Source organism: Silurus aristotelis, assembly GCF_946808225.1.
Source record: "Silurus aristotelis genome assembly, chromosome: 27".
NCBI lineage: Eukaryota > Metazoa > Chordata > Actinopteri > Siluriformes > Siluridae > Silurus > Silurus aristotelis.
Window position 1 is genome coordinate 10235686 of NC_139600.1, and position 25611 is coordinate 10261296.

At 38.6% G+C, this 25611-nt stretch overlaps 1 protein-coding gene across 11 annotated transcripts in view; it reads right to left on the reverse strand.

Annotated features, from left to right (window-relative positions):
- Nucleotides 1–25611, reverse strand: part of nrxn2b (neurexin 2b) — a 664725-nt gene that overhangs the window by 455382 nt on the left and 183732 nt on the right. For 9 of the 11 annotated variants that reach the window (XM_083532478.1, XM_083532485.1, XM_083532477.1 and 6 more), the window contains exon 4: nucleotides 7831–7860. The exons of the other annotated variants lie outside the window; for them this stretch is intronic. In XM_083532478.1, the coding sequence (XP_083388604.1) occupies nucleotides 7831–7860 (30 nt within the window). The remainder of the gene's footprint in view (nucleotides 1–7830; nucleotides 7861–25611) is intronic. 11 annotated transcript variants of the gene reach the window in all.

Below are 25611 nucleotides of genomic sequence, written 5' to 3' on the forward strand. Positions count from 1 at the left end.
TCCTCATATGCCTTTTCCTTGGCTTTCGCCACATCCCTTTTAACCTGCTGCCGCATCTCCTTGTACTCCTGCCTACTCTTCTCATCACTCTGTCGATCCCACTTCTGTTTTGCCAATCTCTTTCCCCTAATGCTCTCCTGCACTTCCTCATTCCACCACCACGTCTCCTTGTCTTGCTTTCTATTTCCAGATGTCACACCAAGTACTTTTCTAGCTGCCTCCCTCATCACTCCTGCAGTAGTTGCCCAATCATCCGGCACCTCTTCACCACCACCAAGCCCCTGTCTGACCTCTTCCCTGAACCTCACACTACACTCTTCCTCCTTCAGTTTCCACCATCTTATTCTTCTTTTAAACCTTACTTTCCTCCTCTTCTTCTTCGCCTCCAAAACCATCCTACAGACCACCATCCGATGCTGTCTAGCTACACTGTCCCCTGCCAACACCTTACAGTCTCCAATCTCCTTCAGGTTGCATCTCCTACACAGAAGATAATCCACCTGTGTGCACCTTCCTCCACTCTTATACGTCACCCTATGATCCTCCTTCTTCTTAAAATACGTGTTCACCACTGCCATTTCCATCCTTTTAGCAAAATCTACCACCATCTGCCCTTCCACATTCCTCTCCTTAAAACCATACCTACCCATCACCTCCTCATCACCTCTGTTCCCTTCACCTACATGCCCATTAAAGTCTGCCCCAATCACCAATCGTTCTTTCCTAGGTACACCATCTACCACTTCATCTAATTCACTCCAGAATCTTTCTTTCTCCTCCATCTCACAGCCAACTTGTGGAGCATAGGCACTGATGACATTTATCATCATCCCTTCAACTTCCACCTTCACGATCATCACCCTATCAGAAACTCTCTTCACCTCCACTACACTCTTACTGTATGCTTCTTTCAGAATCACCCCTACACCCTTTCTCTTCCCATCCACACCTTGATAAAACAGTTTAAACCCACCTCCAATGTTCCTGGCCTTACTCCCTTTCCACTTGGTCTCCTGAACACACAACATATCTACCTTTCTCCTCTCCATCATATCAGCTATCTCTCTCCCTTTACCCGTCATAGTACCAACATTTAAAGTACCAACCTGAACCTCTACTCTCCTACACTGCTCCTTTTCCTGCCGTCTTTGTAGACGCCTTCCTCCTCTCCTTCTCCTCCTTCGGCCAACAGTAGCCCAATTTCCACCGGTACCCTGTCGGCTAACGATACCTGTGGCGGTCGTTGTTAACCCGGGCCTCGACCGATCCGGTATGAAATTCTCATTTGTGATCCGCATATTTGATTTGGCACATGTTTTACGCTGGATGCCCTTCCTAACGCAACCCTAAGAGTACACTAGCTTGTGCCCCCCTAATGGCTGGGTTGTAAAAATATTAACAATAAACATACTATACATTGAGAAAACTTTTCCAAAATTTATCTTAAGCTTAGTCTTCAGTCCTTTGACTGCAATAAATTTACCAAATATATAGAATTTATTTTATTTAAGTTAGGAATTAAAACACTTTTAGATTTTTTTTCCAGTAATTATTTTCCATATATATATATATATATATATATATATATATATATATATATATATATATATATATATATATATATATATATATATATATATTTTTTATTATTATTATTTTTATTTATTTATTTTTTCTTCTTTTTTTTTTGGTTCCCTGGTGGTTTAGTGGTTAGGATGCGGTGCTCTCATCGCTAAGGCCCGGGGTTCGATCCCCGGTCAGGAAACCAATCCCAGGTGCCAGTCCCAAGCCCGAATAAATGGGGAAAGTTGCATTAGGAAGGGCATCCAGTGTAAAAACATGTGCCAAATCAAACATGCGGATGATCCGCTGTGGCGAACGTCTGTGACAATGATTTGTGCTCATATATAAAGTTTTCACAAGACCTCTAAAAGGTGTGCTGTACAGTTAGGTACTAATCACTGCATACACAGAACACCTTATAAGACCCACAGTTTTGGATTTGCACCGATTTAGTTATGTGTCATCACAATTTGGTCCGATACTTGTCCAGTTTTCTGTTTTCAACACATTAATTTCAAGAACTGTATGTTTACTATCTGTCTTAATTTGACTGTTCACTAGGCTGTCTAATACAGTATATCCCAAGTCTTAGTTCTTATTGGGTTTTAATCACTTCACATATTAGTGTATGTTAAATTTTAGGCCCTAAATTCTCCCAAATGATACATTATCGACAATACAAGTTAACATAATGTCGTAACAGTTACGCTTTAGTCTAAATCGCTCCCTGAAACGGGTCAGAATTGTTTCAATCTCTGCATTTTTCTAACCGTTTAAAGTTTAATGTCTGTTGTAGGATAGAACAATGACCTTATGTGCTTCCAAGACAGTGGTTCAATTTGAGACGTGCATTAATATTTAAAAATGGCAGTGCAGCAATGATGTGCGCTGCATAAAAAAAAAGAAAAAGTGAGCAATGGAGAAAGAAGTAAAGCGGAGTAAGTGATTGAGAGAAAGGCACACAGAGAGAAGGGTTAAGCAAAGGACAGATACTGATCAGCTCCTGATGCTCCAGCTTCACCCTTCATGCCCACCAAGGACAGGCTTTGTGAAACGTGAAGCATCGATTTTCTTCGGTAGGTGTGTGCCAGCACTGTGTTCGTGGTACGTCTATAATGCCACGATGTGCAAAAAGGGACCTAGTCTGATCTAATGGCTCGTGGCAGGGCACTCTAACTGCTCAGGTTCTGCTAATGCCCACATAATGTCTCCCCCTACACACACACACACACACACACACACACACACACACACACACACAGTGCTGACCTGTGCAAAATAGTAAGGTGGCTCGGGCCTCTGAAAATCCTGTCGTTTATTCTAAACCCATATAGCATTATTGACTGGATGGAGTCGTGTTTTTTGACCTTTTGGCTTCCACCACTGTAGCCGTAAACATACTGTACCTGAACAATATCGAAGACGATGCTGGATCGTTTTAACAGAAGACCGATTTAAGATTTTACTGATGTTTAATCTGTGATGCTTTATTTTATTTAAACAGCTGAATTATTTATTAGGGAAATTCAACAAGGATAAAATCTGTTTAAAAGTAATTTGAATCCAAACTTTTCATGCATATTTTTTGTCATAATGCATTATATAGCATACTTACATATACATATGCATATTTATTGTAAGTCTGTGCAAATGATGTTTATGTAATGTGCTGAATGTACAATAGCTGGAACCAATGCAAGTGCATTGATAGAGTATTTATAATAAAATGCAAATGCGAACAATACGAGGCCAAAATTCGTAGAAAATTAAAACGAGAAAATCAGCAAAGATGTAAAAAATAAAAAAAACACAAGAAATCTCAACAAAACAGCTCAGTAATTATTAAATCATTATATACTATATATATATATATATATATATATATATATATATATATATATATATATATATATATACAGTACAGACTAAAAGTTTGGACACACCTTCTCATTCAAAGAGTTTTCTTTATTTTCATGACTATGAAAATTGTAGAGTCACACTGAAGTCATCAAGGGCTATTTGACCAAGAAGGAGAGTGATGGGGTGCTGCGCCAGATGACCTGGCCTCCATAGTCACCGGACCTGAACCCAATCGAGATGGTTTAGGGGTGAGCTGGACCGCAGAGTGAAGGCAAAAGGGCCAACAAGTGCCAAGCATCTCTCGGGGAACTCCTTCAAGACTGTTGGAAGACCATTTCAGGTGACTACCTCTTGAAGCTCATCAAGAGAATGCCAAGAGTGTGCAAAGCAGGTGCAAAGCAAAAGGTGGCCTCTTTGAAGAACCTAGAATATGACATTTTTCAGTTGTTTCACACTTTTTTGTTATGTATATAATTCCATATATAATTCCATATTGTGTTAATACATAGTTTTGATGCCTTCAGTGTGAATCTACAATTTTCATAGTCATGAAAATAAAGAAAAATCTTTGAATGAGAAGGTGTGTCCAAACTTTCGGTCTGTACTGTATATATATATATATATATATATATATATATATTGCTTGATAAAATAAATATATATATATTGCTTGATAAAATAAATATATATATATTGCTTGATAAAATAAATATATATATATTGCTTGATAAAATAAATATATATTTTTCCACCTTTTGATCCTCTTGAAAAGATGGACTTTGAAAGAAAGAACCATGCCTTCATAATGCATTAAAAAAAGGGAAAAAAAAAAACATAAAAAGGGTACATATGTATTTGGACAGTGACGATTTTCTGTAATTGTTTCGTCTGTATACCACCACAACGGATTTAAAATAAAGCAATCAATGCATGATTGGCATAAAGACTTTCAGCATTTGTTTATTTTTTTACATACTCTCTTCATTTTCACAGGCTCAAATTAATTGGACAAACAAACAAATGTAAATATTAGGATTAGTGTTTATACTTTGATGCAAAACCTTTTGCACTTAATAATTGCCTGAAGATTTGGACACCATGGACATCAAATGCCAAGCCTTTAAAAGGCAATTTCTGTTTGTGGGTATTTCTGCCCTCAGTACTGTTCTCAGTAATAAGAAAAATGTATCGATTAGTTTAGGGTCAGGTGACTGATTCTATCAGGAGTATATACAGCCTGTGACACACCTGTATATACTCCTGCCTCTAAATTTTGATACCGGATGAAGTATGCTTTGGATCATGAGCCCTGCCTTTCCTTTTCCATGCTCCTCTCTTGCTGTAAATTCTGGTATGAGATCTTTTCATCTGTCAAAAAACTAATATTTTTAAGGAACTGTTCAGGGTTTTTTGATATTTTCTAGAAAAGACTAATTTGGCCTTTCTGTAGAGCATCACCAGTGATGTGCATCTTGAGGAATCCTCTATATTTACTTTCACAAATGCATCTCTGAATTGAGGATTTGACAATGATAAATCTAGCTACATTACAGTGTTCTTGTTTCTTCAGCAACATTCTGTGAGCATTCAATTAAATTGTCTCTCCATGTTCTTCGAGGCAGTGCTGAGGTGATGGAGTGGCTAAATTTGCAGATACCTTCCTTCAATATACAGACCTTTAATTGAGGAACAAGATGTTATTTTAGATTTTTAACTCATTGTGGTTGTGCAAATGACGAAAATTGTGTCATTGTTCAAAAACTTAGGAACCCAAATACACAATACATTTCTGAAAAGATAAACAACACTGAATTAAATGACTGCAGTTGATTTTTGCAGCTGACTGAAAAGTGTGATCGGCTTATGGTTTTAAGACGTGTCCGCTGTCGTGTCGCTGCACTCAGACCCTTTGGAAATGCAAAATCACGCCTTACAGGTAACAAACAGAAGATCAGCGTGGTTTGAAATAACAACTTAGGCTCGCAGTAACTGCTGCAACCAAAGAACCGTATGTGAAATAGGAAACATTCTTAATTCCTGATTTCCAATTCTTCCAGCATGTCCAATTACCTTCTCAGTGCTTTGGTCTGTTGGAGCACAAGGCAGGCAAGTAAACAGTTGACACAATTCAGAGAGTAAATACACAGAAATACGAGGAAGCAAAATAAATAGTCTGGGAGCAAAGGTCAGAGTGAGACAGAGCTGTGAATCACAATGAGGTAATGTGGGAACAGGACTAGAAAAAAAAAAAAAGAGTTCTGCCAAGTTTGCAAATTACTATATATACTCAATATCTAGATACTACTACTATTGAGAAATGACTTTTTAAAACTATGTAACTAAATTCAGTAACAAATATTAATTAATATCTGTATGAATTTCTATATATACACCAATCTCTGGAAACCTCTTACAGATAAACAACGTCTCAGACATTGTATATTTCTAATTTACATTATGCAAACCGTATAAAATATCATGCTGGTAAGGGGAAGTGTTGGATTTGTTTAGAACTAAAAACAAATCAAACTTTAACAATCCTGCACATTTGATTTATGAATATTAATAGATAATTCCTACATATTAGTTCTATTGGGTGATCTTCATAAAGTCATAAATTATGCAGTTTCTATCTATCTATCTATCTATCTATCTATCTATCTATCTATCTATCTATCTATCTATCTATCTATCTATCTATCTATCTATCTATCTATCTCTCTATCTATCTATCTATCTATCATGTTAATTGTTGTATTTTTGTTGATTCTTTGTTTTTTACCTTTTGTTTGTGCTGGACATTGTTTTTTAGTAAAAACATTACGCCTCAACTTCATTATTCAGTTAATGCATTTGTTCATTTGTATTGCAAATGTTGAACTGTTTTTTTTTTTTTTTTTAAATGAATAAATCAGAGTACAACAACTATAATGCAGTTTGGTTCTAAAGCTACAACTGAAAGGGGAAACATGCTATTATGTAAATTTTACAATCTAAATAGCAATATGTCCAATATGCCAGTTCCTATGCACTTTATTGACTATTTTCTCATTAAGCAATAGAAAAGTAGGACTAGATTTAGATAGATATTCAGATTTTTTTTATCACAGATAACTGGTGTAGATATTCTGTAGTTATAATGTAAAGTAATGTATACTATATTATAATGATTATATTTAGCCTTAAATATCAGTAAAAAATATATACACAATATATGTGAATCCTAATTAGGTTTAACAAATACTTCTCTTTGGATATTCTGTATTATATTATAGGCAGTGAACTGTCTCTAATTAGCATAATGTCTGTGGTGGCATTCAACATAAAGTTAGAAAATTTTCTGACTGTCAGTTTGTTTTAGCTTTAGTCAATTAAATCATCAAGCAGGATTATTTTAAAAGGTCAATTGTAATCAAAGAAAAAAAATAATCAATCAACCAAGCCTGATGCACTTCTGCACATGGTGTCCTGTGAAAGCAGACTGCAGTATTTTGTATGTAGAGGATGTTGGGAGTAAGTGAGTGAGAGAGAGAAAGAGGGGAGGCTTGGGAAAAGGTCATCTTTCTCCATACGCAAGCATATACCTGTACACATGACCTTCATAACCTCATTGCTACAGGAGATGCTTGGCTAGGAGCTGGTGTACAGGTCAGTATAGTGGATCAGCGTCACACATAAAGGTCAGGTGAAGAGAAGGAAGGATGTTCGGTCAAAGTCAATTGGAGCAGAAAAAACTTTTCTAACTGTACAATCTAGGTTACAATGATCAGAGCAGCATACAGAGCATTAGTCATTATTTGATGACAGTAAGAGATGGTAATGAGTGTAAAGCAATTAGCTCAATCTTGTGATCTGTGGTTGAACATGCAATCGATTAGTTAAAGAAGTCGAGACAGCTAAACCTTTAATTCTAGCAGTTCTGGTAACTGGGGGAAATTGCTGGACACTGTCTAATGATGCCAAACAATGAGAATGACAACAGAGAAGTTTCAACTCACTCTGTGCATTCCAGAAACACAAACACTCGCCCTTTTGTTCAGTGATTTGGAGAAGCAATAATTCAGCAGCGGATGACATTTGTGCAGCATATCATTTCAAACAAACCAAAAAAAAAAATAAAACAGCATTACCTTTTGTCGGGAGAGTTCCGGTCAAAGGCGTGTCTTCAGACAGGGCGAAGTCAACAAGATGGAAGGGGGATACATGAAAGGAGGGGAAAGGGAATAGAAGGGTTGGGTAGGAAAAAAGAACAGTGGGTAGAAAGGGAAGGATTTGTATAGAGGAAGGAAAGTTTGGGCAAAAGGAGCGTTTTTGGTTTCGTGTGTGTGTGTGTAGGTGTGTGTGTTTGTTGTTTGCTTCCCCACTTAAAAAAAAAAAAGAGCAGCAAAAAACAGAACAAACCCATACCTTGGCTGTTTAACGTCAGGTGCGCCAGACCTTGAAGGAAAGAACAGAAAAAAAGAAAGAAAGGAAAAAACGAGGTCATAAAAAGGCACGGGAAGGGAAAAAAAAATCATTGTCACAACGTTGGACTGCAGTTTGTGACAGACATCCTGGGGCAGACACGGATGTCAGAGTTTGAACTCAAAGTAAAAAATAATAGAAATAAAATAAGAAAGAAACAAGAAAAAAAAAACAAGCAAGAAAGGTTCTCTTCTTAAGAGAGGTGTGGGGGACAGAAAAAAAAAAAGCATTTCATTCGGCGCAACTCCCGAAGGCCATTGCTCACTCAAATGCTTTTTTTTTCTTTGGAGTACTTATGGAACACACACATAACTGTTTGGCAGTAGGAGCTTTTTTTCCCCTGTCTAAATAAATTCCTGATTTTAAACTGAGATTTTATTTCTAGGTGATCTCTCTCTCTCTCTCTCTCTCTCTCTCTCTCTCTCTCTCTCTCTCTCTCTCTCTCTCTCTCTCTCTTTCTCTGTGTAAAACCATTTAGTTTCCCCACGATCGGGCAGAGATTCGAGATAAAAGCAAAAGAGTTCGAAAACCTCGATAAATCCTACCCCAACAGGGCGTAACCTATTTAACCGGGGAAATATGTCTGTCTCTTTTATAAGGCCAGCAATCAGAATTAAACATGTATGCCAAGCTCATAGCGATCGTGTTCACACATTGACTACTAATCAACAATCCAACAAGACAAAGTCAAATCACTCAAAAACAGCTTGGATGGGCACCACCATCCTTGACATTGGCGTAGCAAAATCACAAATGGTACAGCTTGCTGAATGTAGAACATTTTGATTCGATTCACTCCCGAAATAACAAACACTTCCTGAAATAGACATTGTTCAGACCCATTAGCGCACAGGTATCCGATCCTTGTTTTGCCAATTATACTGAACATTTCAAAAATAGAAACCTAATACATCTGTTGTAGAAAAAACACAAATGAAATATGTTGGAGCAACAAAAACTCTCCTTCCTTTTTTTTAACTAGTTGCTAATGTTACCCAAAGAGGGATAAAAAGACGTGATGAAAGTTGCTCTGTAATTTTAGAATGCTTAAATCCTCCAGTTGAAAATTACCCACCTGCCCAAACCCTTCAATTTACTGCTGACTTCAAAACCATTGAAAGGTATAAAATAACTCGAAAAGATCTGTTGTATTTCAAACTTGCATGATTGCAGGTAGACTGAGGCCAAAAACACAACCGTATATATCGGCAGTGTTCTGTGTTCAAAAATCCATATCCACAAATAACTTGTTTGTGCTCTACTCAACATCCACTGTCCAGGATCCCAGGCTTATTCTATTAGACATGTTTATGCCTTCTGGTCAGTATTACTTCTATATTTTAGATTATATTATTTTGCCTTTGCTTGGACTTTGCACTTGCCTGCTCATTTTTGTCATTTAATTCCTCGGTTTTGCTAATATACTTTTACATTTATTTCAACCCACATCTCTTTGTGCAAGTCGTATAGAAACCTTTTATAGCATTTAGACACCAATGGTTGGATCTGGGTCTGAAATCCATCATCATGAAACCACTTGGTCTACTACAGCAGCACCTCTCCATCCTTAAAATCACAGAAGAGGATTTAAACAACCGCCTATCTGCCCATTACTGCGGAAGAGCTTTGTGAGCAGCTTTCTTGCCGATCCAGAGTGAATTTGTAGATACCTAATATCTTATAGCTAAATTGCACTGCTGTAACTTATAAAACCTGCCGAGGGGTTTTACTACGATGTTGTTTTTTTTTGCCAACCAGCCCCTAAGACCTGATTTATCCTGCATAGCGTTTGTAATCTTTAAAGTCCCAACAAGACCAATATCTCCAACAATTTCTGAAACTCTTGCAACACCTTAACCTTACAGCTACAGACACCCACCAAATATCTCTGCTCTGGTCTCCTGAAACTCTAGAAAATCAAATGGAAAATCCTAGATGTTGTTTCATTGTCTGTTACCTGTATGAAATTTTGCATCCTAAAGCTCAATTTGTTAAGCTATAAGAAGTATTTAACTGAAAAAGACAGGCTTCTTTCCCCATATTTTTCATATGCATGCAATACTGAACAAGAAGCGAGCACAGTGCAATGAAGGTCAAAACCTTACCTCTTCTGCTAAGTAGAACAACATATGACCATGGTACACCTATCCCTCTAAGGCAGGGGTGTCCAATCTTTTACACGAAAGTGGGGGTGTGGGTTTTAATTTCATCCAAACAAGTCCACAGCAAGTTCTTCTGCTTGTTTAAATCTAATTGTTTTCTTTTTTCAATGACTATCAGGTTTTCCTCTTGAATGGTTGGAATGAAAACCTGCACCCACACCGGCCCTCTGTGAAAAAGATTGGACACCCCTGCTCTATGGAGTCTTGAGTAGAATTGGGGTCTCAACTACTTCACATTAATTTGTAGTGCATAAAAGCAAATGCAGCATGTACATGGTGTACATTTGAATAAAGAACCCTAAAACAGATGTTTTCACTTCCAGCAATGTTTTAAAACTGAACCTTTTGAAAACACAATACCACTAACCAACCCAGTTTCACAATCTGAAAGTCTCAATACAGAACAAAGTCATACCCAACACAGCCCGGTTTGCAGTGCGCCTACTGACACCAATAATCTTCTTAGACATGTTGATTCAACATGGACCCTGCTACCTTTGGACTCACTTGTCTGCTGCTTGCAAGATAAAATGTCACATGATCCTGGAATAATGCTGCAGGGCAAATCAAGACAATGCAAATCAGTTTGGTTTTAATGCTATTATCACCGTCAGTGTTGGATGGAATTCATCCAGTAACGTTTCTAGACGTAGGCAAACTAGGCGGGTTGGGGGGTGGTTGTTGAATCCATGCAATTCTGCAATTATAATTAAATGTGTAACTTTTTATCGAATGTTGCAAATGTTTTGTATGGTGTGGGGGGGTGGAGTCATTGATCTGGGGGTGCTGGTGACAATCGGTATCTTGACTTGGGTGTCAAAAAATCCAAAAAAACAGCCCTGATATTAATAACATATCAGCAGCAGGTATCATTCTCTAGACTTTGGTGCTATGCTTAGTGGTATCTACCACATTATAACCCACTACGAGTGTTTTGTTATAATTTGGAAATCTGTAATTGAGTTGTTGGCCATAGTTTAAACAGTAGAGCATAGAATCCAGCCAACAACATCTCAAGAAGCTTGCATTAATTTTCTTACCACTAACAGCCTCACTGCATTCCTGAGGTAATTCCACAGAGGGGACAATGCAGTACATCTTAACGTGGCTTACACAAATATTCAATCACTCACAAATAAGGATGTTAATATGAAAAAGACAAACAAGATAATGCCAAGCCAATACGCAACACAGTGAATTAGTAAGAAAAAGATTCCCCTGCTGAATACACCACTTGTGTATCACTAACAATATTATGTATTTATAAATTTAAAATCAAAATGAGATTTAAACAAGTTCTCCGACACAGCTATTTGTTGTCATTCAGAGAAGCCTTGGCTGTCAAGATGGTGACTCAGAAAGCTGCCAGACTGTGATTGGCCAAGGCTTATGGAGTGTCAGATGGTGGTGGGGTCCTAATTTTATCATTAAGGCAGACATGTTTGGAAATCTGCCCTCTTGCTCAACATCCGTGATAATCAGGCAGCTGCAGGCACCGTATGGCTCCAGCCAGAGGGGCTCATGTGCCATTTACACCCGCCTGGGCAAGACACCCTATTGCATACACAAATGATCCTTTGGGAAATATCAAAATAACACCAGCAGTATGGCTGTATACCAGAAATGGGTGGTTATTGTGCAATATGAATACATAAGCCTGTTAGGCAATGGGAGCAAGGGACCTCCATGTCCTTCACTGTACCATTTCTTTTGTGAATAAAAAATTTTGTTTGTGCAGGGTCCTGTCCACCATGTGACACCAACCAGATTTTAGGCATTTGCTGCTGCAATTCTGGTTGTGCACAGAGGATGGCAAAAGCAGGTAAGTTATAGAGGAAAAAACAAACGGCAGCACTGTTGCAGGTCTTACACTCATTTCTCTCCTCATTCATCAGCATAAGTGCTCAGCAACTCAGAGTCCTCTTCTTTCCAGAAGGCCTCCTGCTGAGCACAAGTACTATGCAGAACTCTTGCAGGACTGCCTCAGGCATATGGCCCTCTCTCGAAGCACAGCACTAGAGCATATGGTTCTGTAAAATGTAAAGAGCCAGAATAGATTAAACAAAAAAAAAAGAAAAATGGAGTAGCACCAGGGTTCCATTAATACATTCCTTTTAAGCCTCAACAGTTGCCAAAAGTGTGGTTCTATCCATCAACCATTATAATTGTGCTGCTTTGTCTTCTGCCTTGGTTTATGCATCCCAAGGTTCTTTAAGAGATCAAACAACTGCCAATGCATTTAGTGTTTCGTAATCGTGGTCCTAAAATACAACCATTTTGGTGTGAAGAGAGTGTAGAACTCCTAAATCAATGCATATGGAAAATTTGAGGAGATCCACTCTATGGCCAAAGGTTTTGAAACCCGACTCTCACGTCCAAGTGCTTTTTAAACATCCCGTTTCAGATGTAGTACGGCATTTTCTGTTACAATAACCAACACTTTCAAATAGATTTCAGCACTTAAATGTTTAGCCACAAAAGCATTAATGAGGTCAAGTACCTGGTGTCAAATGACAAGGTCTGGGAAACAGTCTAACCTTAATTCAAACGTGTTCAATGGGGTTGAGGTCAGGGCTATGTGCAGGCCACTTCAACCTTGGAAATGTGTATCTTTAACCAGCTTGCTTTTTGCACAGGGGCATTTTTTATGCTAAAACAGATTTAGGTCTCTAAGTCCCAGTTATACATCATAATGCTACAACAAACAAAGGCATTCTATGCAATTGTGTGCTCCCAACATTGTGGTCACAGTGTAGAAAAGGGCAAAATATGATTGTCGTGTGTCCACAAACCATTGGATTTATAGTCCATTTTCTGCAGGTCATTTCTTGCACAATCTGGCACCCAAGACAAACAACAACAATAACAAAAGGAGGTAAATAAGTGGTAATGGTAGCTCAGTTGTTGAAGTGTTGAAATTCTGATCAAAAGGTCACGAGTTCAAATCGCTGCTCCGCTAAGCTGCCACTACTGAGCCCTCAACAACATGGTTAACCTTCAACAGCGTAATTGTATAAATTGAGTTATTGGAAGACTCTGTATAAAAGCAGATTCCGTGAAGGAAGAAAATTTAAATAAAGACTTGGTGGAACATCATATTGCAATTTTTAGGTTTTGAAAAATTTCCATTCCTTTCCATTTTTTGTCTGTCTAAACTGGCCAATTCTGTAGACAAATAGTATAGTCAATAGTGTGAAATACTGCACTCAAGTCCCAACAGTACTAAAGCAGAAGCATCTTTAGGCGGTAGCTCATTATACAGCAAGTCTGCCGTTATCCGTTTTTGCTCCGTCATCGGTGAGTTCATCGGAAAGTCAACCCGATTTATATCGGGACTACTAACCCGATGCATTTCAAGTTATAGGAAACAAATGTTGAAAATACATGGGTAGCAAGACACCGACAATCAATTGTCATTAGCTCTTAATGCAGAAAGTGTCAGGAGGCACGAAGCTGGTCCAGATAAAATCAGGTTACATATACAGGCAATATCCTAGATGCTTGGCTGATCGTTTTAGCCTTTTAACCATACCAATTTTAACTCATAAAAATGCTTGGCACTTGGCCAGTAAGTGCAAATCATGAAAACAAGAATTAGGAATCAGTGCACTTATTCTCATTTCACTGAGGAAAATGAGAATTTGCCCATACTGGCAATTTTTCCTGAAGATTCCAATTTGATTTTGGGGGAAGAAGCTGGCGCAAAGGGGTGGGATAATGGTAAATATAGCTGGTTAAAAGATATCTCAGTGATAATGCTTGATGAAGGCAAACATACATCTCCCCAGGTCTATACATAATGGATGCATCTCTCTTGCTCGCTTTGTTTCTCTCAAATGTGCTCTCTCTAATTACATGAAGACGTGAGTGTAATTTAAAACACGTTAATAATTTACAGAGGTGTCCGGGAGAAGAGGGAATGCATCATAACGAATCAGTGTGGAGATGATGAATGAAAAGCTGCACTCTTATTGCCCTTTCAGTCTCATATTCAAAACTGATGTGAGCCTGGTATCAGAAAACGAACAAGTCAGTGTAAATTTGTTGTACCGTTTATAACCTATTTCTAAACATTATGTAAAGGTTTAGTGGGTTCTTTTATTTACTTCATTCATTCCTTCATCCGCTGATTCATTATTTTGGGATCGGTGCTGGCTTTCAATGTCTTTCTGAACAGTTGTCAAGCTGTTCCAATTCATCATGCACAATTTATTTCCAAATGTCACCGATATTACACCATCTCTGCCATTTAATGCTTTGTTTTTACAACACTCTCCTGACATTTTATACTCCTACACACTCTCAAACGCAAACAGGACAAGTAAAAAAAAAAATGATGCCAAATCATACTATTTCAAGGGTAATGTATTATATGGCACTTACAGAGTCGAATGCAATAATTTTTTTTGTATCGCCAAAATGTGTCCTCGAAATGGATACGACTCTCATTCTGTGGGTGGTTATGTGGACCGTCTGCTAGACGCAAAGGTAAATTCCATTTGTAATGATTAATTGTGTTTACTTTTGACATCAGCATTGCTCGCCATGCTTGCCTTGACACATTGGGTTTATTTAATCTTTAACAAAAGCAGCGTTTCAATTCTATATATTACAAAAAATATGTCTATTAATATCTATTTTGTGGGTGAAGCTTAAACGGTCATGAAGTGAACCACATTGTAAATGTTTAATTAATATCTGATATTCAACCTGACAGAGTGTGTGCAAAAGGAAAATCCATGAAGAATTTAATGAAAAAAAAGAAAATCTTAATGTGACTACAATTTTGTGTGTAAAATTTATTTTTTTTAAAGTTCTTCCTGACTTTCCTTCCAATTTTATTTAGCTTTTTTAAAAGCAGTTAATATTAATTCTGGCTATTATCAAACACAATGAACGTTTCGCTCATTAATATTCAGAGGCATCTGCGTACTCAATCTTCTAAGTAATTAAAGTTCAAATGCAATTTGTGTGTGTGTGTGTGTGTGTGTGCGCATGCATGTGTAAGTGTTTTAACATTAAGCTTGAATAAGCTCTAAGAGAGCTTCACAAGAAGCTTGTGAGCTGAGGAAAAGCTAATTGCCTCTCTCATCACCAAAATGAAATAATGAAATTTAAATAGTTCAACGATTCATTCAGTGTAACACGTTTTGTTCATGGCTAATTTGCCTGTGATACCTTCCCAGAATTAATTAGAAGACTGAATGGAACTGGGAGAGTGTAGAGGTTTTCACAGCTGTTTTCTCTCAATTAAACAATTCAGGAGGAAGCTTGGTCTCTGGTTGGGGGAAAAAAGGGGGTCAGAATAAGTCAACAGATAAACATAGTGACATAGGTGAGGAATATAAAGAACCTTAGGTTAAATGAGCTACTGTATGCTGATCATTCGGCTCATTGAGCATGAGCTGCAAATCCCACCTGTAGACCTTGTGTACTAATTACTAAGAGAAAACAAAAACCAAATGTCATTTTTGTTATGGTAGGTCAGAGTAGAATAGACAGAGCGTTCTGAGCTCACATAAAGTCTACAGTAACAAAAAATAAATAAATTAGTCTTTACTAACAAGTTCAGGAGAAGAACCATCTTGGAACGCAACTGTCAAACCCTGACATGGATGTGCTACAGAACAGACTACCCCCGACCTAAGAACAGGCATTTTGCGATTGGAAAAATTATTGCCAGACCCCCTATTACCCCTCACTAAACCAGTATTTACTCACAATTTATATATTTCAGACAACTCACAATTTTAGATCCCACAATGGTATTTAATTAATAAATTAATTTACATTAATAATAATTACTGTTGTTTAGTCATTTATGTAAATAAATTGTGTTCATTAATTACAAATTGTCTTTGCTTATTACCTTACTGCCCTTTGTTTTGTTTTTTTATAATATTACTTTTTATCGAACGTTATCTATCAATGTCTCTCTCTCTCTCTCTCTCTCTCTCTCTCTCTCTCTCTCTCTCTCTCTCTCTCTCTCTCTCTTTCTAATTCCACATTTGGGCTCCATTTGCTCCTATCTTAACCTCCACTCTAGATTTTAGAGTATGTTTGTGGAAATTTGTGTTCATTCAGTACCACAAGTCGGGTAATCATGTTAGGTGAGGAGGTCAAGGGAGCAGTCAGTGTTCCAATTCATCCTAAAAGTGTTCAGTAGGTCTGAGGTCAGGCTACTCAATATCTTTCACTCCAACCCATGTAAATCACATCTTCGTGGAGCTGGCTTTATGCACAGTATACAAAGACATGATATACAAATGTGTGCTGACAACTGTTCGTTAACAGTCCGGAGATCAACCACATGTGGCTGGAAAAGTGAGGTGTCCTAATACATTTTGCCCATATATTGTATTTATCCATCCATCCTACTTTAACATGCTACAATTAGTATTTATTGCAGTTATTTTCCTCAAATTTATTTTAACATTTTTATAATATTTTAATTTTAGGAATTTTGTGCTCCTTATCTATCCATCCACACATTGACATAGCACTTGACGTAGACCCCCCCTCTCTCTCACACACACACACACACACACACACACACACACACACACACACACACACAGAGAAACACAAACCCACCCCACCCCACCATCTGTTTGCTTATTAATCTTGGATTCATGAATACCACACACAGACACACACTAATAAGCAACTAATTATTTTTGTTTTTTTACCAGTAGCTATTTAAATGCACTGATAATGCACGATTTATCAAACATTCTAAATTAGACTAATGTAAAGCCAGCCAATAGCAAACTACGCAACAGCTACTGCATTAAACATTCTGGCAATTTATTCTGCAAACCTGACGATGGTAAGGCAGTCACCACTCTCAGGAGGACCATTAGAAATGTTGTTGCCCATGAGCGTCTGCACGTTCAAACGCAAAACCCATTCAAGGCCCCATCCCCTTGTGGCTTTCTCTTCCAAACACATTTCCACTAAATTGAATTACACAGATTTTACCTCATTGCTCTTCCTCTCCTTTATTAATGTTTACTCGATTATACACATTCCAAATTTCCTTCAGCTGCCGTTTGCGTTGCCAAGAACCACCGAAACAGTGCCAAGAACGATAAACCATTCCCTCCATCAGCACAATCTGAAATCACTACACGTTGGGAAATAATTTAGTTTTGAATCTCCGGACTCTGCAGCCTGAGGGCTTTACCAGTCAATAGCACAACTAAATGATTTCTATCTGATTTTAATGCTCACTGTGGCTGCAAACAAGCTAATGAAGCAAAGCTCTCTGTCAGACACAACACTCAGTGTTAATGTCTGCTACTGGTGTTAGCATCAAGAGTTTCACTCCGGTTTCATGGTATTGTGTCCTCCATAGTGAGAAAATCACAGTAGGAAAAATCTGAAACTAACAGTAATGAGAAATTAATGCTCTCCAACAGTGCTGTTATGCTAATGTGTCATATCCGATAGCTGAAACTAATTAGCATCTAAGTAAAACTCTAACGCTTAAAACTTCTTCATTTATTTGCTCATCCAAAAAAAATAAAAAAATATGCATAAAGCGTAATTTTATTAAATCCTCAGTCTATTGCACAAAAAATAAATAAATAAAAGTTTCACACACCCTGAAGTGCTTATAGCAAGTGAGGATTTCCACTACTTTGAAAGTTTCAAAACATAAAACCTGTCTTATGCCAGTTCATCCTTCAGCTCTTCGTTTTCAGAAGAGAATACAGGTTGAAGTTTTTTCAAGGTGGTCAATATGCATAAAATGTATAAAATATAAGGGTTTAAAAACAGCTGTCTGAACTTTCTTTGTCCATGAATATGTTAAACAAAGGATCTTGACTCACATATAGCTGCTCTACTAAATGTTCCAAGTGACTTACAGGGCTGCTGTAGAGAGTTAAAAAGCTAAATGATTGGTGAAGGTATTGACTGACAATTATCCAAAAACAAAATGATGGCAAGCTAAAATGTTTAGGGATCGATGTAGAGTATATGCTTCTAAAAATGTCGAATCGCCATATGCTTTTGTCATGCAATAAAGGCAAAGGCGGGTGCAAGTGCAGACTTTTATTGCTAACAAGTAAAGGAGAAAAAAGTTTAAACACAAGGGACAAAAATTTAAAACTAAAACCAAGTCTAGAAAACAGGAACAAGATGAAGGCAAGTGTTCAGATCTGACATAAGATCTGACCTGGGATCTGACCCGGGATCTGACATGTGATCTGACATGGGATCACTGGCATGGCAAAACTAAAATGGCAACAGATGCTTAACAAAAGACGCATAAAAACTTGAAGTTAACTAGCGGTGCTGATTGAGGTGAAACAAGAAACCGGTGTGTGTGCTTAGTAACGTGACATGCAGAGGCTGCGGGGAAGTTTAGTTCCTACCCTCTTCCTGCTACACTGGTTGATTTCAAGTGACTAGTAGGACAAAAAAATGGCCTTAATCATGTCTACTGAAATATTTTCATCAGAACAAATACATATTTATTTGTATTGTATTTTTGCCCTCGTGTGGAGCATACATTCAATCAAAGAACGATGAGAATCATATCATGACCAAAATACAACAAGGTAATAAAACAAGATGCTGTCGAGGAAATGGCTGTTTACTGCAGTTAAAAGAAGTAGCATGAACTTGCTTCAATGTAATCAAAATAAAAATGGGTTTAAAATAAGACTGCAATCTTTGAAAAATAAACCACTTCAAGCTGTTATTGGAAAACTACCACCTCATCTTTTATTAGTCCCCCCCTTTATTAAGTCTCATCATGTTTCCTTCCTAACTTCATTATTCTTAACAGAGCTGATATCTGCAAAGTATTTAAAAAGCAAAACAGTCTCTTGTGCTATAAGACATTCCATATTTTTCCCAGTCATAACCATAAGAGACAAGCGAGAAAGAGAAAATTAAATAGTGTGAAAAAGTTGATCATAATGAAATTAAAAAGCACTGAACCTTGTACACAAACCTCAACAATACTTCTCAGGCTGTCATGCTTGCCACGAGTTAAAAAATTAAACACACCACCTTTGGTCTAAAAGCTATATTTCAAGAGCAGCTCGAGCTATATTTCTTTATAAAAGCCATTCATCTGACAGGCATCTTACAGCACTGTTTATCCAGTGGTTGAAACCACGGGCGATGCGGCATTAAAAACCACAACTGTCACGTTATCTAGGAAAGCGTACTGAGCAATGTGCCGAGTGGTGGAACCATTACTCTCCCGCCTGCAAGACGAGCCTCCTCAGCTGTTACCTTGAGCCTGCGTGATACGTTTATTGCCTTCATTAATTATTTTATCTGTCAAGGTGGAACTTATCACCTTGAGGGTTCAGCGGTGTGCAAGATACACTATGCAACGAATGAGTGAGAGGGAAGTAGGACAGAAAGATAGATATTTACACATCATGCATGAAATGAGTCAAAGCTTTCAACTACGTGTCTCTCCATTTATTTTTTTCCCTGAAAAAAGTAGCATGATTGCGGCTATACCGCTTGTAGAACCGATGCCCGGTGCATCCGGGTAATATTCACAGAGCGTCGGAGCACAGACATTTTTAGGTCTGTTCAGAGATGTTCAGAGATCTGGGGCTCTGGCTGGGTCACTGAAGGACATTCACAGAGTCGTCCTGTAGCCACTCTTTGGTTATCTTGGTTGTGTGCTAAGGATCGTTCAAAGATGAACCGTCAGCCCAATCTGAGGTCTAGAGCGCTCTGGAGCAGGTTTTCATTAAGGATGTCTCTGTTCATTGCTGCATTCATCTTTCCCTCGATCCTGACTAGTCTCCCACTTCCTGATTCTAAAAAACATCCCCACAGCATGATGCTGCCACCACCATGCTTTACAGTATGGATGGTATTGGCCAGGTGATGAGCGGTGACTGGTTTCCTACATAAATGACTTGGGATTCATGCCAAAGAGTTTAATCTGGTCTCCAGGTTGGGACTCATGTGGCTTTTACTGAGGAGGGGCTTCCGTCTGACCACTATACTCAATACATACATTGGTGGAATGCTGCAGAGAAGGTTGTTCTTCTGGAATGTTACCCATTATCCATAGAGAAATGCTAGAACTATTTTGGAGTTACCAAGTCCCCGCTCTAGGAATCCTGGTGGTTCCAAACTTCTTCCATTTAAGGATGATGAAGTCCACTGTGCTCACTTGGATCTCTTTAATGCTGTAGAAATTTTTCTGTACCTTCCCCAGATCTGTGCCTCGATTCAATCCTGTCTCAGAGGTCTAGAGACAATTCCTTGGACCTCATGGCTTGGTTTGTGCTCTGACATGCACTATTAACTGTGGTACTTATATAGACAGGTGTGTGCTTTTCCAAATCATGTCCAATCAACTGAATGTACCACAGGTGGACTCCAATCAAGTTGCAGAAACACCTAAAGGATGATCAGTGGAAACAGGATGCACCTGAGCTAGATTTTGAGTGTCATAGCAAAGCAGAGGTGGCAAAAGTACACACATCCTTTACTTAAGTAGAAGTACAGAAACTCATGTTTTAAAATACTCGGGTAAAAGTTGAAGTACTGATTAAACTTTTTTACTTAAGTGAAAGTAAAGAAGTTTTGGTTTTGACATGTACTTAAGTAAAAAGTAGTTATTACTGCTACCTGTTTTAGCTGTTAACTGGACCTCACATCATAGATAGATAGATAGATAGATAGATAGATAGATAGATAGATAGATAGATAGATAGATGGATAGATGGATAGATGGATAGAGGGATGGATGGATGGATGTGATAGCCTAGTTGGCTAATGTCAGTATCCCCACGAGGATGAGTTGGAGAGTTTATTACTGCTACCTGTTTTAGCTGTTAACTGGACCTCACATCATAGATAGATAGATAGATAGATAGATAGATAGATAGATAGATAGATAGATAGATAGATAGATAGATAGATAGATAGATGTGATAGATGTGATAGATGTGATAGATGTGATAGCCTAGTGGGTTAATGTTAGTATCCCAACGAGGATTTTAAGATTTTGTTTCCTGGTCGAGCTGGTTGCTGTGTTGGTAAATAAAACTGGACCTTGTCCCCTCTGAAAACATTATAATTCTGTCCTTTCTGTGTTAGATTAATTTATTGATTTCCTAGTCTTTAATGAAAGATAACTCCACCAAATAAAAGGCACTTCTGTGGTAGCTCAGTGGGTTAAGGCTTGTGCCTGAACATGGTCCTTAATATAGTCCACGCTGGTGATAAGGTTTCAAAGCAAGTCCTACATGCCGTCTTTTTTTACTGCGCTGGCATGAAACAAAGTATGAACCCTCCACACATGCTTTTCAGCAGTGGTCGCTCAGTGGTTTAAGGCTTGTGCCTCATCTAAACATGCTCCCCAGTCTGATCTCTTTCATGGTTCATTGGGTTAAGGCTGGTGCATTGCTGATGGTGAGGATCAGGGTTTGAATCCTGCTTTCTGCCTGCTAGTTGTGATGTAGGTTATGTTCCTGCTTCCTAAGTCTTTCTTTAGCTTTATATTTTTGTGTTGATGGTTTAAAGGTAGATAGACCTGCTCTAAACAACCTTCCGGCCTGTCTTCCCTGATGGTTCAGTGGGTTAAATCAGGTTTCTTGCTTTTGGTGGGGTTCAGGGTTCGAATCCTGCTTTCTGTCTGCCAGTCACGATCAGGATTCACTTCCTACATCTTTCTTTAGCGATATATTTTTGTTTTTAATGGGTTAAAAAGAAAGATAGACCTGCTTTTCTGATGGCTTAGTGGGTTAAGGCTGGTACTTTGCTAATGTTGGTGGTCAGGGTTCAAACCTGGCTTTCTGTCTGCTAGTCATTAGGTAGGTTAAATTTCTGATTTCTACATCTTCATATTCTTGTTTTGATGGGTGAAAAAAGAAAGATAGACCTGCTCTAAACAAGCTTCCTAGCTTGTCCTTCCTGATGGTTCAGTGGGTTAATGCTGGTGCCTTGCTAATGGTGGGAATCAGGGTTCGAATCCTGCTTTGGCCCTTCTAGTCATGATATGGGTTTGCTTCCTATGTCTGTTTTTAGCATTATATTCTTGTGTTGATGGTTTGAAAGAAAAGATAGACCTGCTCTAAACAATCGTTGCAGCCGGTCCTTCCCGATGGTTCAGTGGGTTAAGACTGGTATTTCGCTGTTGGTGGGGATCAGGGTTCGAATCCTGCTTTCTGTGTTTCTGTCTGGTCTGAATTTCTTGCTTTGACGCATGAAACAAACGATAAACCGCCCAAAAAAAGAAGGTGTGTTGTGGGACTTGATGGCTTTGTGATAAAAGCCTTGCCTCTGAGCTCAGAGGTTGCTGGTTCAAATCTGGCTTGTCCCCACACTGGGTAAGCTGTGTGGAAAGTAGTGTCTGGTGAGCAATGAGGTAGTTGACTGTAAACAAAGGCTGTGAATACTGGCTGCTTCACAGCCTCAGAAAAAGTAAGGGTGATAGGTTTTTGCCAGAATTTTTCCCTATATATGCAAAACTAAGTCGATAATATTTTTAATGTTTTTGCTTCATGGTAGATGCCCAGATATTGCCCCCCTGCTTCAGTATACGCCCTCCGAAACCACATCCAACCTTCCACACAGCCTTTTCTGACACTCTCCCTACTACGGCCACTGGAACCTTCTACACTCTTAACTTTAAATCATGGCCGGGGTTTGAACCGGCAACCTCTCAACCCAGAGGTAAAGCTCTTCCAATTGAGCCACAGGATCTCCTGCAAGAACCTGATTTTTAGGACCTTTTTTGGTTCTTTTTAAAAACTTTTTAAACAATTTAAAGGAAAGCTAAGGGGTAGGAATCGAACCAGGTGAGTCAGATAGCAGCGACCACTTCACTGACCATTACACCAACACAGGAGAGGCAAAAAAGCCTTTGCTTATTGGACTCTTGGCTTTTCTAGAGTTAGGAGACCATTGTTTTCTCTTAGATCATGATGGTAGAGGGTCAAAACTTCTCCTTCCTGTACATTCTCTCAGTAACTCGAAGTCTATGAGAAGTGACTCAGGTACAAGAACCACATCTCCAACACCTGCACCACTGATATACTATGATTTGCCAGCAACCAATTTAATGATCTTTCATTGTTCTGTTTTTAAAAACTTCTTATAATGTTCAATATGAAACTAAAGGTAAGAATCGAACAAAAAAGTTGTCTGAAAAATAAATAGTGGAGTAAAGTACTGATACTGAAAAAAATCTACTTAAGTACAGTAACGAAGTATTTGCACTTCGTTACTTCCCACCTCCGTAGCAAAGGCTATGAAAACTTATGTACAAGTACATGTGATTGTTTTTCTTTTTTTTTTTTTTATATATATAAATTTGCAAATATTTCAAACACACTTCTTTCACGTTGTCAAAATTGTAGAATTTGTAGGAAAATAATGACTTTAATCCATTTTGGAATAAGGCTGTAACAAAGCAAAATGTGGGAAAAGTGAAGTGCTGTGAATACTTTCCAGATGCACTGTAGCCAGAGGTGGCAAAAGTACACACATCCTTTACTTAAGTAGAAGTACAGATACTCATGTTTTAAAATACTCGGGTAAAAGTTGAAGTACTGATTAAACTTTTTTACTTAATTGAAAGTAAAGAAGTTTTGGCTCTGACATGTACTTAAGTAAAAAGTAGTTATTACTTCTACCTGTTTTAGCTGTTAACTGAACCTCACATCATAGATAGATAGATAGATAGATGGATGGATGTGATAGCCTAGTTGGTTAATGTCAGTATCCCCACGAGGATGAGTTGGAGAGTTCGATTCCTGGTTGAGCTGGTTGCTGTGTTGGTAAATAAAACTTCTGGACCTTGTCCCCTCTGGAAACATTTCAATTCTGTCCTTTCTGTGTTGGATTAATTTCTTGATTTCCTGGTCTTTAATGAAAGATAACTCCACCAAATAAAAGGCACTTCTGTGGTAGCTCAGTGGGTTAAGGCTTGTGCCTGAACATGGTCCTTAATATAGTCCACGCTGGTGATAAGGTTTCAAAGCCAGTCCTACATGCCTTCTTTCTTACTGCGCTGGCATGAAACAAAGTATAAACCCTCCAAAAAGCACACATGCTTTTCAGCAGCGGTCACGCAGTGTTTTAAGGCTTGTGCCCCATCTAAACATGCTTCCCAGTCTGATCTCTTCCATGGTTCAGTGGGTTAAGGCTGGTGCCTTGCTTTTGGTGGGGTTCAGGGTTCGAATCCTGCTTTCTGCCTGACAGTCATGATCAGGATTCACTTCCTACATCTTTCTTTAGCAATATATTTTTGTTTTTAATGGGTTGAAAAGAAAGATAGACCTGCTCTAAATAAGCTTTCTAGTCTGTCCTCACCAATGGTTCAATGGGTTAAGGTTGGTATCTCGCTGGTGGTGGGGATCACGGTTTAAATCCTGCTTTTTTCCTGTTATTTACAATGTGGGTTCAACTTGTGCTACTTACATCTGTATTCGCTTCCTACATCTTTCTTTACCATTAAATTCTTGTGTTTATAGTTTAAAAAGAATGATAGACCTGCTCTAATCAAGCTTCTCATCAAGTTTTTTTCTAATGGCTTAGTGGGTTAAGGCTGGTACTTTGCTAATGTTGGTGGTCAGGGTTTAAACCTGGCTTTCTGTCTGCTAGTCATGAGGTAGGTTAAATTCCTGATTCCTACATCCTTATATTCTTGTTTTGATGGGTTAAAAAGAAAGAGAGACCTGCTCTAAACAAGCTTCCCAGCTTGTCCTTCCTGATGGTTCAGTGGGTTAATGCTGATGCCTTGCTAATGGTGTGAATCAGGGTTCGAATCCTGCTTTGTCCCTACTAGTCATGGGTTTGCTTCCTATGTCTGTCATTAGCATTATATTCTTGTGGTGATGGTTTGAAAGAAAAGATAGACCTGCTCTAAACAATCGTTGCAGCCGGTCCTTCCCGATGGTTCAGTGGGTTAAGACTGTTATTTGGTGTTGGTGGGGTTCAGGGTTCGAATCCTGCTTTCTGTGTTTCTGTCTGGTCTGAATTTCTTGCTTTGAAGCATGGAACAAACGATAAACCCCCCAAAAAAAGAAGGTGGGTTGTGGGACTTGATGGCTTTGTGATAAAAGCCTTGCCTCGCCTCTGAGTTCAGAGGTTGCTGGTTCGAATCTGGCTTGTCCCCACACTGGGTAAGCTGTGTGGAAAGTAGTATATGGTGAGCAATGAGGTAGTTGACTGTAAACAAAGGCTGTGACTACTAGCTGCTTCACAGTCTCAGAAAAAGTGAGGGTGATACGTTTTTGGCATAATTTTTCCCTATATATATGCAAAACTAAGTCGATACTTTTTTGGACGTTTTTGCTTCATAACCCCCTGTTTTCAGCTTCTCAGACGCCGGGGGGGCAGATGCCCGGATATTGCCCCCCTGCTTCGGAGGGCGTATCCTGAAGCAGGGGGGCAGATGCCCGGATATTGCCCCCCTGCTTCAGGATACGCCCTCCGAAACCACATCCAACCTTCCACGCAGACATTTCTGACACCTTTCTTACTATGGCCACCAGAACCTTCCACACTCTTAACTTTGAGCCCTGGCCGGGGTTTGAACCGGCAACCTCTCAACCCAGAGGTA